General features: G+C 39.6%; 1 protein-coding gene across 1 annotated transcript; it reads left to right on the forward strand.

Annotated features, from left to right (window-relative positions):
• Positions 1–6829: 6829 nt before the first annotated feature.
• Positions 6830–15633, forward strand: cav2 (caveolin 2). The gene is made up of 3 exons (XM_020511535.2): positions 6830–7248; positions 7670–7857; positions 13526–15633. The coding sequence occupies exons 1-3, from the start codon at positions 7093–7095 to the stop codon at positions 13674–13676; spliced, it is 495 nt and encodes a 164-aa protein (XP_020367124.1). The 5' UTR covers positions 6830–7092; the 3' UTR covers positions 13677–15633.
• The last annotated feature ends 262 nt before the right edge of the window (positions 15634–15895 follow it).

The following is a 15895-nucleotide window of genomic DNA, read 5'->3' on the forward strand; positions in this document are numbered from 1 at the left end:
TCCCAGGTACCCAATGCCAGCTGTGATATCTGCACTCAATTGTAGCTGTGTATAATAGTATAAGACACCAAAGAGCAGGTGTACGACATTCCGTATCCTTCCTATCTGACGTCCAGAGTTACAATGGGTGCATGGCGAAGATTTTAAAATTAAAGACTCCATTGCCTAATGTGATCAAGCAAGAGACTCATTGCAGTAAGCAACAGGGCAGAATTTAAAATAAATGTTTTGTAAATGATTTTTATACCTTCCATAAGCCCACTGACAGTGGTGCAATGTAGTAAGTGCCACCAGACGTTGCCTCCCTCTACCTGAAACACTCAGCCGCAGAAATACAGTCCATTCGTTCAAATCGCCCGAAATACAGGAAGTTGACCAAAGTTAAGGTGCAGGCATGGAGGTTTTCCTGTTTCATTGAAGATTTACCACCAACATGACAAAAATGAACATCCTCAGCAAAGAATTTATCCAAAATGAATATGAAGCTATAATTGTATCAATATTCTGGTTTGTTTCTGACCTTTTTTAAAAAAAAATGCTTATCACCTTGACAGTGTTCACATTTTGAAGACCTCTTCCAAATTATAGATTGTTCCCCTATTGCCTCTTCCCAACCAGCTTCCAATTTATATGGAGTTTTATTGATAAAGAGAACTCAATTGCTACTCATTGTAAAATTGGTTCAGCGCACTTTGAAAAACCGTTTGTATAGATCACTCTGTTATGCTTGAGAAATCGCAATTTAAAGCTGAATCTGATTACCATAAATCAAACTGGGACTGCTGGAGACCTGAAATAAAAGTAGAGCATACTGGAGAAACTGAGCAGCTTGGGCAGCATCTGTGGATTGATAAAATTCAAAGAAACCCTATCGGACACAGAACATTAACTCAGTTTGTTTCTCTGCGCCATTCTGTCCCGCTCAGTTTCTCCAACACTTTGCTGTTTTTATTTTTGATATCTTCCTTCATTGAAAACTATATTACCTAGCATTTTATGTGTACCTTTTACGAGTCTAGAAAAGAAATACAACTATTGGATCTGTTTGGTGAATTTTGCAATACTTTCTATCAGGTTGAAACTGGGTGACTACTTGAACTATATTTAGTGTATAAGGAATGTTTTGCATCACAACAGGTCAGTTCCCGCAGCTAAACAAAAGCTACTCTTACTTCAGAATTCCAAATTGCTGACTGGTGCAGAGATTAACGTTGTGGATTCTATTTGTTAGGCATGTATGAATGAAACATGTCCGAACAGTTATTTTCTGCTTTAAAAATTTGAGAAAAGATAGATCTCTCAACAGTTCATCTTTTACTGCCTCAGTGATGTCTGCTTTGACAAGAAAAGTATCATCCAGCCAAATTTTGCACATTGCCTGCAGCTGCAACTGTTCCAGATATATTGGTTGCAGTTTGCCTTTGTATGCACAGAATTTGTTCTCCTTTGGAGCATTGTATATGTTATAACCAGTCAAATAATTCATTATAATACATAATTTCTTTTCTTTTGCAAAACAGTAATGTTATTAATGTATACTAAACTGCAGGGATAAACTATCAAAGTTTTTTTCCACAATGCAACAATACATGGCAGGTCATTCTAATACTTCCTGCGCTGAAAACTGTGGAATTTTTTGTAACTTTTAATTTTTTCCACACATTTCTACATATATTAATTAGGAAAACAACTGCAGGAAAATGGGTGCAACAAGGATTTCAACCTATCACAGGAAGTGCTTTTAATAGGAACTCCCTGTTTCAATTACATCATTGTCCTTCAAAAAATACAATGGAAACAATTTAGTTTTCAAAACATTCATCAACCAACGTGCTGATTTTAGCATCAGTTACACTGTCTAATTGATCGCAAACAAAAGTGTATGGAATCTTTTTAAGTGTACTGTAATTACTTGAAGTTCCTCTTTAACAACAGCTACCAATTACTATTACCATCAAATAACCATTGCTGTCAAAGGTCATTTTTCCCTATGTTTAGTCACTAAGTGGTTTAAAAACCATCCTTCATAGAAAATAGCAGCTTCAGAAGTTTTCATTATTTTGTTAAGAGTGAAAAAATGCATTATGTCCATCCAGAAAAAGTAACATGCTCATTGAATTAAGAAACTAACTGCAAAATAAATCTTTTTGATTTATTTAAAAGCCAATATATCACAATGTAGGTTATATAGATGCTCTCATGCAAATGTCTACAGAATTGCTTTCAGAGGAATTGCTGCAACATTTATAATAACTAATACCATGGAGAGGATTATTTGCAAGATACTCAAAACTCCCTGTTGATTTCACAAAGGGTCCAATCTTTCGTTCATTTTGTGAGTAGTCTTTCTGACCTGCTGAGATACAAGCCATGGTCTCTATGCAAAGGATTCAATGTTCAAATTTAGAAGTTTCACAATCTTCAAAAGAAAGTCAAAATGTGAAGTCATGTTAGTTAAACTCACCGTGTACAATCACTGATCAATGTAGATGTGGATATTTGGCAAAAATAAATAGTTTATTCTTTCACCAGATGAAACAGGAGAATTTCATTGCTCTCTTCCCTTAAATATTATAAATGATGGTGAGATATTGAGACATGAGTTATCTCTGTTCTGCTTTATAACCATTCTGTTTAAAGGTCTTGGTCAGATAAACTTTGTGTAACTAGTGACTACAGGTTCTTGGTAGTTGGTAATTCTGTGATAATTGCATCCTAATTGATCACAGGAAGTTTTCTTTTTTTGGACACCATCATTTCATGACACTAATTTGCCACAGATGTCATCTGATAGTTGTCCAGATCCCATTACAGGATGACATGAGTTGTTTCCTTTTAGGAAATTGTGAATGGTTCTGAACCACCTGTGAACAATACCACTCCTGACTTTACAGCAGGGAGGCCATTAATGAAGTAGTAATACACGAGAATACTAGTTGTGTGGTGACCAAAGCTGAAGACTGGATATAAGTAATGAGATATCCTTTCATTATGAATAGTATAGAAACCAAAAGGGTATTACTTCACAATAAAGCATCAACATCTGGTACAGGACTAGTAGCATCAGAAGGGCAGGTTTGCTAGCATTTGTCAATTCTGGGTGACAACAAAGAAACAAGCGGTCACAGTTTGGCTGGGTCATCTCACTTACACATGGTTGAAAGGACTGGGTATATCATCAACAATTTCATTTGAGCTTTGACTGGCAATGAGGTAGATAATGAAGGGGTTATGATCAAATCGCTTCAAAAATTAAGGTTAACTAATCCAGTATGGTCATCCATAAATATTGTAAACAACAAGGCAAAGACTTGAGCTTCATCCCCTGACCCTGCCCTTTCAACAGAGAACCAGTCGGAGTAATTTCAGGTGGGAACCTTACCAGCTTGGGCAACACAAGAGTACATGGAGCGTCAATATGTCTTTTGCCAATTGCGTTTAATGATTTTCCCATCCAGACAGCTGGTAGTACTGTACCTAGTGAATGGACTAGGTGAAATACAGTTCACCAAACCTACCCAAAGTTTAAGGAAAGGAAAAGAGGAATGTCTGCCCTTATCTGAAGGAGGTTGGAATTGAAATTTCAGTAAGCAATGATAACTGTTGCTGCCAATTCCAATACCATCTCTGAAAACCTGCTCTGCATTTTTTCAACACTTTGTGATTTTTGTACTGCACTCATTAATTTAAGTATGGTCTAATCACAGAGTGATATGAATGCAATGTGAACCTCCTTGATTTGTATTCTACTCCTGCAGAAATAAACCACAATACTATACTTTGTGAGGATGGAATGGGTTAAAGGCAGTGAAGTGTTCGATCTGTCAGAATTGTTTGAATGGCAGGACACACCTAGTCCTACTTCCATAGCATGGAATACCGCCACCCACAAGTTCGCCTCTAGGCCACACATCTGACTTGGAACTATGTCATCATTCCTTCATTTTCACTGTGTTCTAGAACTCCCTACGCTGTGGGCGTACTTTCATCACACAGACCACAGTGGTTCAGGACCATAGCTGACCACCACCTTCTCAAGGCCAATAAATGCCTATTGTGGCAACAGCAATAAAATATCAATGCCATTTCCAGTATAAACAGCAGGACCTCAATCCCAACCCCATGCAAGTAACTAGTGAGGATTGACATTTGTTCTGAAATGAGCAACTTTTGGATCTGGGATCAGCAGAAGGAATGTCTATTCGTTACCCAGAATTGCTCTTGCACACAACTGAACATTTTTTCCCATCACCAAATCATCCGCGGTATTTATTTTCCATCTGTTAACCACCAGCAGTAAATCACCTGTATTTTCCAATTTCACAATTTATGTGCAAAGCCAGTTAATGGCACTGCAAGCCATCAAAGTGAGGAAGAGGCTGAGGGGGCTAAATCACTGACACCCTGCAAGGCTGTGTACTCGGTCCCTTACCATACTCCTTGTACACTCATGTCTGTGTGGCCAAATTTCATCCTAACTCCACCTACAAGTGCATTGAATATAGGAGTTGGGACGTTATGTTGAGGCTGTACAGGGCATTGGTTAGGCCACTTTTGGAAAACTGTGTGCAATTCTGGTTTCCCTACTATAGGAAGGATGTTATGAAATTTGAAAGGGCTCAGTAAAGATTTACAAGGATGTTGCCAGGGCTGGAAGGTTTGAGCTAGACGGACAAGCTAAGCAGACTGGCACTATTTTCCCTGGAATGTCGAAGACTGAGGGATGACCTTATAGACAACTGCTTTGCCCATGACCGTAAGAATTGTGAACACAGCCCAGTCCATCATTCAGACCAACCTTTCATCCATTGACTCCATCTACACTTCTTGCTGTCTTGGGAAGGCAGCCAACATAATCAATGACCCCTTCCACCCTGGTTACACTCTCTTCCAACCTCTTCCTTTGGACAGAAGATACAAAAGCTTAAACACACGCAGCAACAGATTCAAGAACAGCTTCTTTCCCAATGCTTTCAGACTTCTGAAAAGACCTCTCAAACTTTAAACTTAATATTGATTTCACTGTTTGTGCACCTTCTCTGCAGCTGTAACATTGTATTCCTCACTCTGTTCTATTACACCAACGCACTTTGTATGGTATGATCTGCATATAAAATCATGAGGAGATGGATCAGGTAAATAGACAAGGACTTTTCCCCAAGGTGGGGAAGTCCAAAACTAGAGGGCATAGGTTTAAGGTGAGAGTGGAAAGATTGAAAAGAGACGTAAAGCGCAACTTTTTCACACAGAGGGTGATGCGTGTGTGGAATGTGCTGCCAGAGGAAGTGGTGGGGGCTTGTACAATTACAACATTTAAAAGGCATCTGGATGGTATATGAATAGGAAGGGTTTAGAGGGATATCTGCCAAATGCTGGCAAATGGGACTAGATTTGTTTGAATATCTGGTCGGCATTGACAAGTTGGCCCAAAGAGTCTGTTTCTGTGCTGTACATCTCTATGGCTCTATGACTCTAAGTTCACCGATGATACCCCTGTTGTCGGCTGGATCTCAAACAATGATGAAACAGAATATAGGAAAGAGATAGAGTGCTTGCTAGCCTGGTGTAAAGATAACAATCTCTTCCTCAACATCAGCAAAATGAAAGAGCTGGTCATTGACTTCAGGAAGCAAGATAAAGGGCATGCTCCTGTCTACATCTATGGTGCTGAGGTGGAGATGGTCAAGAGTGTCAAGTTCCCAGGAGTGATGATAATCAAAAACTGTCCCGGTCCACCCATGTTGATGCTACAATCAAGAAAGCACAATAATGATTCTACTTCCTCAGGAGGCTCAGGATATTTGGCATGTCCGTAAAGACTCTTAACAATTTTTATAGATGCACCATACAAAGCATTCTATCCAGATGCATCACGGCTTGGCACAGCAACTGCTTTGCCCAGGACTGTAAGAAACTACAGGGAATTGTGAACACAGCCCAGTCCATCATTCAAACAAACCTTCCATCCATTGACTCCATCTACACTTCTCGCTGTATTGGGAAGGCAGCCAACGTAATCAATGACCCCTTCCACCCTGGTTATACTCTCTTCCAACCTCTTCCTTTGGGCAGAAGATACAAAAGGTTAAACACGCGCAGTAACAGATTCAAGAACAGCTTCTTCCCCAATGCTTTCAGACTTCTGACAAGACCTCTCAAATTTTAAACTTAATGTTGATCTCACTGTTTGTGCCTCTTCTCTGCAGCTGTAACACTCTTTTCCTCAGTCTGTTCTATTTCACCAAGGCACTTTGTATGGTATGATCTGCCTGCACTGCACACAAAACAAAACCTTTCACTGTGCTTAGGTACATGTGACAATAATAAATCAAATCAAATCAAAATCAAAATGGAGTTGGAAGGGAGGGATAAAGCAGTGCTAACCTCTGTCTAAAGGTATGGAGAGTATTGGTGAGCACTGAGTGCTCCCTCTCTAGGTACACCTGGGGCACAAACGTAACTGCAGCGGAGGGGCAGACCGTCAGCTAAAATGACACTTTACAGTGTCTGGACCTGTTTATACCCAGGAGCCAGGTCCATGAATAGGTACTCCAATTTGCCCACACCAGATACCTTAAGATCATGAGCTTGGTGCTGAAGTGCAATCAAAAGCAGAACAACAGATTTTTCGAAGATGTAAGAAGTGGGGTGCAATCGCTCACAGCCGATATATACAGGATTCACGGAAGAAGGAATGTTTAAGCAGTGGGAAGCAATTTTGTTCAATCTGTTCACGTCAGTCTGAGTCCCTAAATAATTGAGGTGGCTATTAGCAGAAACACACAGAGACTGAAGACTGGCAGTATGCCTGTTTTACCAGAGAATTTGCTGATTCCCACTACTGTCTCTCCGCCCACCCAGCTCTCTCAGAGATGCCAGTGGACGAAAAAGTTGAAGGGAGTTATGAGGCTGTTTGATGGAGGCCGTGATAAACTCGGCTGGTTTTGCTCGGTGAGACAGCGCCCAGCGGGTGTGGCTCAGCCCCAGGCTCAGTGAGGTCTGTATGATTCAGGCAAAACTGTAGCGAGAGTTGTGAACAAGGAAGGGAAATCGAATCGGAAAGTAGGAGGGGAAAGGGAATTTTTTTAAAAAATGGGCAAGGAAACGGGGACAATGGAGAGTGGGGTGAAGTTTGAAGATGACGAATTTTTACAACCGATCAGAGTGCTTCCTCACCGGGAAGAAACGGCGCCCGAGGAGAGGGAGCACCACAAGCGAGATCCCTACGGTATAAACACTCATGTGAAGGTGAGAGCTGGGCCAGCGGGAAACACGCAGTCCAATCTTGGAGCGAGCTTCAACTGTGTGCTGCTGACTTGGCCGAATAGCAGCTTGTTTGGGAAGGTTGGGGCGGGGGTTGTTGTTGTCTGCAAATTGCATGCGACAGGGGATGGTGAGCGGTGGTACCATTGAATTCAGAGCAACGTGTTTTGTTGCATGTACACGTAATATTATGTGACAAAGCGCCCTTCATGCACATCCCCCTTTTCGTCTGGTGTGTGCATCAGTGGAGATATTGGAACAGATTAATGTGTTGCTAAGGATACGCTGATCTCCCCCTAACGCACATGATGTCTCGACTAAAAGAATCGGGTGCAATTTGCTCGCCTTTAAAAAAAAGTCACGCTGACTGGTGCACTGCCCACTTCTGTCTCTTCCTTCTGCCCAGGTTTGTTTCGAAGATGTGATCGCAGAACCTGCCGCGACCCAAAGTTTCGACGGAGTCTGGATTTGCAGCCACGTCTCGTTTGAATTCACTAAGTTCGTGCTGTACAAAGTGCTCACTCTGATTTTCGCCATCCCCCTGGCCTTCGTCATTGGCATTCTCTTTGCAGTCTTCAGTTACATCCACATTTGGTAAGCAAGCCTTTTCCCTTCATTCAGTGAGCAGGGTTGTGTTGTGCAGCTTTTCAGCTCCAGTTGATAATTATATCCATTTTTAAAATATACATTATGTGTGCAGCAGAGGGAAGGTCTCAGCGTCAAGATGAAGTCTGATTGTGCCAATACAGATTTTGTCTTAACGGGGGTCATTTTGCCAACACAAACTAAACATTCAATCAGTCAGCTTTATGTGGAACTGAAAGCATTTTAATTTTGAGTTTTTTGTTGGGGTACCATTCACACACCCAATCACCCAATCTCAAAGTCTGCAGGCAATCCCATAAAGTCGCCATAGTCTTGCCAGACCATAGGGCTGCTGTCTCATTAAGCAGAGACGATTGGTCGTGGTTTAGTACAAGGGTCACCATACCTCAGATGAGGGGAGAATTTGAGAAGAACAGTCCTTAAGGTAACCCTAAGGCGAGGCAATGGCCTAGTGGTATTATCGCTGGACTGTTAATCCCGAGACCCAGATAACATTCTGGGGACCCCAGTTTGAATCCTGCCATGGCAGATGGTGGAATTTGAATTTAATATATCTGGAATTAAGAGTTGATTGTTGGGGGAAAACCCACCAGATTCACTAATGTCCTTTAGGGAAGGAAACTAACATCCTTACCTGGCTTGGCCTACATGTGACTTCAGATCATGGGCAATAAATGCTGCCTAGTCAGCCACACCCTCATCCCATTAATGAATAAAGAAAGGAAAAGCCTCAGCCAGTGTGGGAATTGAACCCACTCTCCTGACATCACGTGGTATTGCAAACCACCTGTCCAGCCATATGAACTCAGCCTGCAAGTAGAAGTGGGTGTAAATCACCAAAAACAATCAGGGCCTAAGAAAAGCTCTGAACTCACTGTTTGTGAGCAGCCTCTTCCCTCATCCTTCAATTTTGAACTGTTACCCACTGTAAGGTCATAAGAATAAAAACAGCTGGAAAAACTCAGCAGATCAGGCAGCAACTGTGGACAGAGAAGCAGAGTTAACCTTTCTTATTAATGATCTTTTACGAGAACTGAAGCAAAATTGAAATGTACAACCAGTGGAAGGGGGAGGGAGTAGGTGAAGATGGGAGATTAAATGGCAACAGATTTCATACTACAACAGCCAAAAGGAGTGGGAGTGGATATCGTGAAGAAATAAAAGGTCATGTCCAAATGAGGTGTAAATTGTTATGTAAAAATAGTATGAATACAGCACAAAAAGAGAGATTATCCATAACACCAAAATGGCCCCTGCGTATACACAAACACATTCCATGACAGCCGGTAGTGACCAGCTGCTGAAAGCACTGCTAATGTCAGTATGTCAGGATGTGTCTGTGCATACGCCGCTGATGTCTTCATGCTGGGGATGAAACAGCTCGGGAGGCTGGGAACCAAATCTGTTCGGTTGCTGCTCACCCACTGCACCGCCCGGAGAGCGGGAGGCTGTGTCCAAGGGCCAGGGCTTCTTGGGTTCCTCTTCATAGCATCTTGCTCTCTGTACTGCCTACAGATGGCGTTTGCAACATGGGTAGCTGAGAAAGGGAGAAACAAGACAAAACCAACCCAGCAAAACAAGGAGAGAGAAAATAACCATGTAGAACAAGTTGGAGACAGAAGTTGATCTAATGTTGTGCTCAGAAGGTCAGAACACAGTGGCCCTGTGGCAAGATGAATGGTTATTTAATGTGTAAATGCAACAGTCTCATGATACTTAAAGGGTGGTTGAGGGTGAAATGTCATTATCATCAGTTTAATGGTAAAGTACTTTGTCCTTGTCACAGGTTGTTGGAGTACTTGCATATCCATAATAACACCACCACTAAACTCTTTATTACTTTGACAGCAAATTCGGGGCTAATATATTTCTCTTATGAAAATTCAAGTTACAATTCATTCGGCTATCGTTCATACAAATCAGCAGGTAGATGGAACTAGGATGTAAATCAGCTGTAAAATAATTGACTAGTAGAACAGGCGTGAAGGGACTGAAGGGCCTATGCCTGTTTTTACGTTCATATAGTTTCAAGCACAAGTCGGACGTTAATTACTGTTAATAATGGATACTGTATTTGAAAGAATCAGAAAATAACATTCAGTACGAAAGCAACTGAAGATGACATTAGGAGAATCAAAAAGGCCGACAAGAAGAGACAGACAACTCTTTATCTTAAATACAGCATAGTCATGCATCAATTCAAAAGGAATTCAGGAGAAATGTCTCTACACAGAGATTGTTTAGAATCTGGAACTTGCTGCAATATGGTTGGTCAAGTTGAATAGCAGAGATGCTTCTAAGGGGAAGCTTAATTAACATAAAATGTGAATCGAATGCATGGATATGCTGTTAGGTTTAGATGAAGTATGGTGGGACAAAGCTGGTGCACATCATAAACACAACATTCCAGCAAATTGGATTCCTGTTTTGTGTTGTAAATTTTGTGTAATTGACCACAAATTGTTAAGTACCTGCAATCAGGGCAGTTTTTCAGCTTTTAGTATGACTTACACTTATGCCATAAAATGAAGTAAAATAATAATATACAGAGCAGGTCTTAATGAGGATTTGAAAAAAAATGCTGAAAGGTTGCAACAAATTGTCATAAACATTACTTAATTTGCTGCAGCTCCTGAAAATGTGCTGATAATTTTCAAAGAACGTCTGATCAAGTGTGAGTGCAGGAAACGCATCTTTTGCAAATACAGCTGGTTTTGTGGACAAAGATGTAATGGACTGATAGACCACATGATAGTTTTGAGGTTTAGATGTATTAAGCTCCAAACTCCTTCTAAACTCCAAATCTTTTTACAAACTTACATACAAACATAATAACTACGATCAGAAGTAGGCCATTCGGCCCTTTAAGCCTACTCTGCCATTCAATAAAATCGTGGCTAATCTGTTAGTGTTTCAAAATCCATACCAAGTCACCCCTCATTCCTCAACTTAAGTCCACTATATCTAGTGTCTCCTCATAAGACAATCTGCCCTTTTCAGGTATCAATTTAATAAATGTCCTCCAAGATTTAGGTCATGTATATGTTTGTAGCCAGCATGCTTTGGTTACTGTCTCCAAATGGAAATTCAAGCCCAAGGACAATATATTTTGGTCACAAATATGATGAAAGACAAATGTCATATTAATATGAATTATTAAATGTTGGTTTCAAATTTTACTCATTTATTTTTAAGTAGAATTATAATATACCGGTAATTTTAATGTTTTAAAAATAGTTTACATAGCAACATGTGTTTTATTTTATTTGTACATTTTATCAGTGTGATAGGACATTTGAATGTTGTGAAAGGAACAAATGGCAAACTGACTTGCATAAAAATGAGAAAATACTGAAGAAACAACACACAGTCCATTTGTCAAAGAGCAAGTTTAATGTTTTGGGTGGGATTCATTATCAGAATAGGCACAATGATGACTGAGAAGTTCCTTTACAGGATTGAGTAAAGTAAATGGGGAGGAGAAAGCAACAGGTTGATATCCATTGTTTAAGTGTGACTATTACTGTGGATGATGAGACACTTTCACTTATAGGAAATGCTGCATCCAATTTCTATTCTTAATTGGTTTTGTAATATTTTGAAACAATAACAACTGAATTAAACCAAATTAGCTGGGAATAACTCCTTAAAGGGGACACTGCAATTGTCTTGGCCATGGGTCAGAATCCCAAAGTGCTCTGGACGTTTTTTTATGTGTAATTACAAAATGTATTCTTTCAAAGAGGGCTGAAATAGCCACAGTTGGCTGCAGATGTAAATTAAGTGGCCATCTGTAAAGAGAGAACCATAGCATTTTCATATGTCTAGATGTGATCAGATCTACAAACAACAGCCCCTCAAAGGAGGGAAGAAGCAAGTCACAACAGAATGGACTGTAATCTCTTGTGACAACAAAGATAATGAGGGGTTGATGATTCCCTACTCAACAGCAAACCACCCCTTGACCATTAGGTCCCAAACTGCAAACACAATTGTATTTTTTACCTTTAAAGTCCCAGTTTCAATTCCACTGGGGTGTGCTAATGGGACTGGATATTCTCATGTGTACCAGCCTGGGTTCAAGGGCTGGTGTGCTGTGAAGGTCACAGTCAACAAACTAGCCCCTAGTTACACTGTTTTGCAGGTAAAGGAAGACCCTGTCTCACTGTTGAGTGCTGCAAGCCAGAAAAAAGCAAAAGGATTCTCTCTGACGCTGAATGCTGGAATTCAATGACACTGAAAGGAATCAGTACTGTAGAATCACAACCAAATTTAACCAAATGTAAAATTTGAGCCGAGGAAACTGACTGTGCAACTATCAACATCAACACTATTGGTAACCTCCACTGCAACATTTGCAACGACCAATTGCCTACTCCTCACAAACAATTCAGAGATTGATCAGTACATCTGTTTTTTTAGTTAACTTTGATCTTTTTGGACCCACCTCTTACTTCTAATTTGTGTTTGTATGTATTGTATTACTAATTGTTCTTGTGTTTAGTAATTAATAAACTCACTCTTTCTTAACTCAAGAAAGCCTGGTTAAATTGGGTTACTTTAAAACGTAAGTTAATTTGGCTCTGGGAGAATGATAAGCACTAGGGAAGGAGTAATTTTTACATTAACCAGGTTGCCACAAATCGGGGGAGTTCTGGAACCATAATGAATTGGGGAACTTCACTCCAGGTCAGGTCATAACACAAAATTAAAACAAAGGAATCTTACAAAGCTAAAGCAAAATGGCACTCCTGAGGTGAATGATGCACTCCAGTGCCCCTGGTACCTATCGGCTGCTGAAGGCTCAAAAGTCAGTGGAAACCATATGTTCCCACACCAAGGACATCCAGGCACAGAGGTAACCACAGGGGAGGGGGAGGTAATTGTATCCAGCAGCTCCTTCCATGGCCCATTGCCTGGAATGTTGATGACCACCTTGGCGAGGCCCAGCAGGATCAGACACACAAGAAGGTCCTCTGACCTGACGTCCACTGAAAACACACAGGGTGATCAAAAATCAGAACTGTGGGACTGCAATGCAATGAAAGTTTCAGGGCCAATCCCCTTAACCGGTTTTAGACATGCACAACTACATCTACACAGAATTGACAGAAGGAAAATGAAATGTATTTTTAAATGGCAAAGCCTGTCTGTTCCTGGCATATATCAATGGCAGCATGTCAGCTGTGGCTCAGGTGGTAGCATTATTACTGCTGAGCCACAAGGGCCTGGGTTCAAGTCCCATTGTAGGGCTTGGTGAGTTAAACCATGGCCGTCACCCCAATGAACTATTGAGGAAACACTGCATTATTAGAAGTCTCACCTTTTGGATTCAACATTAAACCAAGTCACCATTGCCTGTTTATTCAAATGTAAGTGATCCCATGGCACTATTTCGAGGACGAAGAGGACCACTAATCCCAGGGTTCTGCCAATATCTATTCCTTAATCAATATTACAAAAAGTTTTGGTCACATTCACAATCATGAGCTGACACGAGAAAAGCTGTAAGGTGTTGTTTGACGTAGGAAATTGTAGCAGTTCTCAGTGGATTGATAATGCATAGCTTGAAATGCTGAGTTTTCCATTTGTTTACGTATATCATTATGAATCTGTAAGATGATTGTGAGTAATATAGTCTCTGTTTTAACTTCAGGATTCTTATGCCCATCGTGAAGACCTTTATGATGATCCTGCCCTCCTGTAAAACCATCTGGAAGACTGTTATGGACATGTTTTTTTCTCCTCTGTATCAGAGTATGGGACGCTGCTTCTCTGCAATTAATTTGCGCTTCACTCGAGCTTAAGGAAATAAGAAAAAGATGATTGGTAATCAAAGAGGACAGCCATTACACAAAAGGATTTCTCCCAGATCTTAAGAAAAAAGACTAACATTTGCTATTCTTCTATTTTTCATTCCAAATACACTTTTTCAGAAAGCGCCTGATATTTTTTAAAAGTATTATACGCACTTTTGCAAATAGTTCTTTTAGAAATAAGCATACTGCATAATTGAAATTTTCTGTTATGCACCAGGATGCACATTGTCTCTGGTAATAATTAAGTAAGGTTTTACAAAGATATTGTTGTGCAATAATTACTTTTTGTATTATATATCAAGAAATGCTCATATGCCCTCAATACGGTGTTGTTAAAGCAAAATCTGATCATTAAAAAGGAAACAACTCTAAACTTTGAGGTTTGTAAATAGGTTTGTTCACTAATTATTTTGTTAGTTGAAGACATTGCCAGGCAAAGTTAGATAAGTATTATTTTTGCAATGGCTTCAGGACCAACAATAACTGTGCATATGCTGTTTTGTTTGCAAAAATAACAAGATTTGCATAATAAATCATATATAACTTCTAGTACATTGTATATGTTCAAAATACTCTCTCAGACTTAACCAATATGACTAGGGACTTGTATAGTTCATATACTTGCCTCACTAGCTTGGTGTGTTGCTTGTATATCCATTTTATAGATGCATGCTTACCGATTGCATTTGTCTATACTGAGCTACATTAGCTTATCATCCCTTGATACATTAAGTTTAAAATCTTTGCCTTCATCTTCAAGTTAAAATCATTACTTTCATCTTCAAATCCTTCCAAAGTCTCCCCCTACTTTATTTCCACCCTCCTTCAGCTTTAGATTTCCGCATTCATTCTTTAATCTTCCAAGTATCTTTTTTGTTGCACTTCTCAAAATCCAGTCGCTGCTCCTAATGTTTTCCTTGATGGTTTGTCATCCTTCAGTTATTTAGTCCCATTTTCTATTCTTTCTCTTTAAGTTACGTTTAGGATTTTTATTACACAAAGAACAATAATCTGGTTAAGACGTTTCACTGAGTTTAGATAAAGAAGAGTGATCTTTGTGAAAAATAAGAGATTCTGAGGGGGCTTAATGGGGTAGACACTGACAGGATGTTTTCCCTCAGGGAATCTAAAAGTAGGAACCTCAGTTTGAAAATAAGGGGTCTCATATTTAAGGTACGGACGAGGCTGAACTTCCTCCCTCAGAAAGTTATTAGTGTTTGGAATTCTTTTCCACAGAGCAGTGAAGTCTGGCTAATTGAATATACTCAAAGCTGAACTGGACATTTTTTTTTGACAAGGGTGTCAATACTTATGGGTGCTAACAGGAAAGTGGAGTTAAGGATACAATCAGATCGAGCATTATCTTATTGATTAATAGAGCAAATTTGAGGGCCCCAATAAGGTACTTCCACTCCTATTTCCTCATGTTCTTATGTAAGTTGTGGTTGAATATCCAATAGTAATAACTTTAATTGACAGATTGGGAAGCAAAACAATTTCAACTGTTTCTGTTTAAGTGATTAGAGTTACTTTAATTTTACCATATCAAGTGGATACAAATCTTCATAATCAGAATACATATGCACACTTCTTTGTTATAATGCTGTATATTGTACCTTTATAGACCAATATTATGCTACTGTAATAATTAATGATGATGAAATGTTGATAATCTTTAAGATATTGTATTTTCAGCACTTGAAAAGATTATGCACTGCACATATGTAATGGATTCTATACAAATCTATCTTATGTTTATACATCAGTGGAATATCTATGTCAGTGCTTTAAAAAGTTGAGCCCTGTGCACGTATTGTACCTTCTTCAGATCTATTTTGAGATACCATTACAAAGTTACAAATTAAAACAACTGGGTGGCATCATACATTAATATTTATTTTCCTGAGATGATTTGGTCTGTTATCAGCTTGAAACCAGAATCAGTTTTAGCAGGAGCATAAGAAATTTAGCATTTAGAAAAGTTTATCATGTGCACTGCACAATTACTGAATAAAGTTAAAGGAGGTCATTTTTTAAAATCCACTGACTCCTCTGGGTAAAAGCATCATCCACATTTTATTGTCATACAAACAAAACAGCATAGATTTTGTTCTGCATTGAGTTAACTGACTATGGAATGGCAACGATTGAAGTACCACAATTCAGTCAATGGGCCTTTGGTTATGGAAAGATCACTACAAACTACC

This window comes from Rhincodon typus, chromosome 18 (genome assembly GCF_021869965.1).
Source record: "Rhincodon typus isolate 14 chromosome 18, sRhiTyp1.1, whole genome shotgun sequence".
NCBI lineage: Eukaryota > Metazoa > Chordata > Chondrichthyes > Orectolobiformes > Rhincodontidae > Rhincodon > Rhincodon typus.

What these genes read in the sequence shown, in the direction of transcription:
- cav2 (XM_020511535.2), top strand. Translation starts at nt 7,093, where the DNA reads ATGGGCAAGGAAACGGGGACAATGGAGAGTGGGGTGAAGTTTGAAGAT. An exon ending in GTATAAACACTCATGTGAAG is followed by an intron (nt 7,249 to 7,669) that starts GTGAGAGCTGGG and finishes CCTTCTGCCCAG; the next exon opens with GTTTGTTTCGAAGATGTGAT. An exon ending in TTCAGTTACATCCACATTTG is followed by an intron (nt 7,858 to 13,525) that starts GTAAGCAAGCCT and finishes TTTTAACTTCAG; the next exon opens with GATTCTTATGCCCATCGTGA.